The following is a 3,898-nucleotide window of genomic DNA, read 5'->3' as shown; positions in this document are numbered from 1 at the left end:
TTCTTTTCTATATGGAAGCCTGAGGACCACGTCCTTCATTGCTTTACTTTTTAAATATGACTACTTAAGTGGCATTCTACTCCACAAAATTGAAAACAGCTCATCTATAACAAAAAACAAAGATGAAAATATTGTCTCACCTAACTGCACTCACAGGTTTAGGACCATTTAAATTCTATAAATTGAGCCTAATTTGAGTCTAAATTCTCAAAGCCTCAAGTCTTTTTAGATTAAAAAGATTGCTTTATTAAATGAAAAGTACACGTAAAACTAAGTTTCTGAAACTCTACTCTATATACACTTAGATAATCGTATATAAACAGATTATTGAATAGCAAGCAAAATACTGTTTTACCAGCAAACTCATTCTTACACAATTTGGAAAATTCCAATAAATATCCACAAAATCTTGTGATCTGAAACCATTAATAGAAGACCTGTATCATCATTTTGCTGATAGTATTAGCTGACACAGCTTAATGCCTTAAAATCTTACTTAGTACCATACTATACTACAAGACTGCTTAGCACACAAATTTCGATCACGTTGGTACTTGAATTTGCAAACAGGTAAAAGCTTATAATATGCTTGAAAGAAACAGGAGAACTGCTACAGCTTCTATATGTAAAGTTGTTGAAAGTTTTCTGAACTGAAAATCCCAAGGAGAGCAATTTTCTTGCAGAACAGAACGTAAATGCAAACTGTGGGTGTGTTCTCATTTGAATATTGTAAATAACTAAATGTGTATTTGGTCTTAAGAAAACAACATTCATTTTATAAATCAGTCTATCCCCTTTTATAAAATCAAATCTCTTCTTAAGATCATGCTTTGTGTTTCACTGTTTCAACTACAACATACAAGGTCTTCATTCTTCATCTATGCCTGGGTATACTTTGTTACAGTGAACATCTACTTTCAGCAGGTCTACATGCAAATTAGTGGCTGTTGCTGTGAACTTGAAAAAAAAAATGTTGACTTAAAATGTGAAACAGCATCTTATGAAGGTTCTACTGCTCCTTGTTTTATCTGTAGTCACTTGAAAAGACTACTGAAACAAATAAATTATTCAATATGATTTTGATGTCCTTCTGGCCATTTATATTTTCCTGTGTTTACTATTCAGGTGGATAAAAAGAGAGTTATTTGGATATTCAGTAGAGATCTAGAGATTTTTAATCTTCAGAGCTGGAGACTGAGCATTACTTTTGTAGTGTAGGAAGGAGTAGACTCTGCGAAAAGAGAAAAAAGAAATAAATCTCAGACTTTAGCTATGTAATCCAAATAAATGGAGCCCTTAGCTAGAATCTGCTGGGTTTGGTCTTACTTCAAAGGTACTCTACAAATGATCTCTGTGCTCTCTTTCAGAAATTCTCCTGGTTCATATTTTACAGAAGATATTCCTTCTCCAGTCTGTTTTTCAAAAACAGGTATTGGCATTATCTATAGCACAAAAGTTCAGAAGCAGGAAATACAAAAGTGATTCATGATCCAAATGCCTCATAAAAAGTAGGGAGGTAAGTTCTGTCTAGAAAGGCAGAAAAATGTGTCCCTGAGCTGCTTTGTCCCAGAAGAGCATAAAGCTGGCCTATTCTCAATAGGGCCAAATGCAGGTTTCAGGCAGATTGACAGACTTCCATATTTCATAAGAATATGGATACAACTACATCACTACATATTTTATGACTGTCTCTAAAACCAAATTATGACCTTAGCTTTTCCTCCATTCCATTTTTCTTTCTATTTTAACCACCACTGTTACTATTATCACTTTTATAGCAGACTTCAATTTAGAAATAGACAGAATGAATACTCATATACACAGCTTATAGACATTAAGGAGCAAAAGCCCAGCATGAGAACATGAAAAGTATTCTGAAGCCACATCCTGTGGCCTTTCTTTACATTTCTTTTAACAGGTTTTGTAGGACCACTATATTGACCACTTAAATTAAATGCAAGGAATGAAAAGCTCCCATAAGATTCATTCAACAAAAAGTCCTTTCTACACACAAACTATTACAGGAATTAAAATGAACCTATGGGGTATTCTGTCTCACAGGAAACTTTCCCCTTGTTTTCTAGCAAATTTTGTTAAAGGACACTAAAGAGAGCAGCGGTTTCTTAATGACGGTAAATATAAAACACAGTAGCAAAATGAAATAATAAGTAAAGCTTCAGATGCTATGTAATAAAGATAAAAGCAGGTATTTTACTATAACTGTACAGCAGTTAAATAGTTAGTACCTTGAAACAGATAATATTGTCAAAGTATATTCTACCAATACAAAGAGCCTTTCATATATACATTGTGTTTCTTTTTGAAGAGGAGAAGTACTTCTTCAGGAATTCAAAATCACTAATACTAATCCCAAGAGAAGTGAATCTAGAGAATGAGAATAATCTTTGTATACATCATCAATCAATTAAGGTTAAGGCATATACAAACACAATTAATTTTGTACACGTTTGTTCAATATCAAGGGTCCTAGGTAGGGTCCAAACTTTTAATAAAACACATTTGGCATTTTTGTTATTAGACTTATTTAATACCATAAAAGACAATTAGAGTTTAAGAGTATATTGCTTGTCCTCTTAAAAATGAGTCTTCATAATGTATGTCTGTAGTTATATCTAAGATAGCGGAAAGCTTACTGCAAATTTACACATACCCCTTTCCATTAGGTCTTCAATGTATGCTTTCATAAACTCTTTCTCAATTTGCTCACGTTCACGTTCATTTTCTATAATTTCTTCAGTGTCTTCACAGACAATAGTTTCAACTGGACTGTCCTTGAGACTTACAAATCTAGGGAGAGATTAACAAAAGAATATATGCACAGGCAGCTGAACATCACTGGCCATCATGAATGACATTTTAGAAATTGCTACCAGAGCCAGAAGGAGAAATGTGAAGAACATTAGCTCAATTTTGCATCATGGCATTGTTATTAGAAATGTTATTTCAACAATGTCATTGTTATTAGAAAATTGTTATTAGGCATCTATTATTAGAAATACAGATTTGAAATGGAACTTTCTCTATAATCCACTTTCCATATAAAAATTATTAGATTTCTCTTTTTCCATCTATCTACGTAGATCATTTTTTTCAATAACAGGTATATTTCTTTATTACGGAACTTCTGAAAGAAGTGTACACTACTCTGTAATTTCCCATCTGTTAATGAGCAATAAGAACTTCATCCTAGTCATATTGCCTAGCAATCTGGAATTTTGCCGGTATCACTTAGCTGACAATATGCACCTCCATTTTTTAGTTGTTGTTACACTACTTCTCTTTTACAATACATGACAGGGCATGCATTACTTTGTAATTGCAAACTTCCTAAAGGTACACTTTGCAGGTGAAAAACTAGGTGGTTACATAAAAAACTTCAATAATGTACAAATAAGTGCATAGCATTCTGAAAATCTCCGATTTTCACTCTAAGAAGGAAAAAAAAATTGTTGCTTTCAAAAGAACAAATGTTCCAACAAATCATATGGCTTTCTAAAAATCTCATGAGTCACCGTGAGTTTGTGATCAGCTGCCCTTAGCTGGCCAGGTGCCCACCTAGCAGCTCTTTCTGCCCCTCTCCTCAACTAGACAAGGGGGAATAGCAGATGAAAATATTGTACATAAGCTTAATGAGAAAAGTAAAACCTATGCATAGAAGCAAGGCAAAGCAAAGCAAAAAAATTACTTTCTGCTTCTCAACAGGTAATGTCTATCTACTTCCTGGGAAGCAGAGACTGAGTGTATGTAGTTGGTTCCGTTGTGTCATGGCCCCGGAAGTGATGTCCTTGCCAAGGGGTGCTTACAGCTTCCTCTGGGACCTGATAGAACCTATCAGCTGGCCAGTTTGAATGTGGACAATTCTTTAAGCCACTTAAAA

General features: G+C 34.0%; 1 protein-coding gene across 2 annotated transcripts in view; it reads right to left on the bottom strand.

The window, feature by feature from the left end:
• Positions 1-220: 220 nt before the first annotated feature.
• Positions 221-3,898, bottom strand: part of LRRC2 (leucine rich repeat containing 2) — a 77,760-nt gene continuing 74,082 nt past the window's right edge. For both annotated transcript variants that reach the window (XM_008632934.2, XM_017733350.1), the window contains exons 8-9: positions 2,672-2,808; positions 221-1,231 (exon numbers count right to left, since the gene is read on the bottom strand). In XM_008632934.2, the coding sequence (XP_008631156.1) occupies positions 1,182-1,231; positions 2,672-2,808 (187 nt within the window). In that variant the 3' untranslated portion in view covers positions 221-1,181. The remainder of the gene's footprint in view (positions 1,232-2,671; positions 2,809-3,898) is intronic.

Source organism: Corvus brachyrhynchos, unplaced genomic scaffold (assembly GCF_000691975.1).
Source record: "Corvus brachyrhynchos isolate BGI_N302 unplaced genomic scaffold, ASM69197v1 scaffold424, whole genome shotgun sequence".
Classification (NCBI taxonomy): domain Eukaryota; kingdom Metazoa; phylum Chordata; class Aves; order Passeriformes; family Corvidae; genus Corvus; species Corvus brachyrhynchos.
This window is presented reverse-complemented; position numbering and strand designations above follow the sequence as displayed.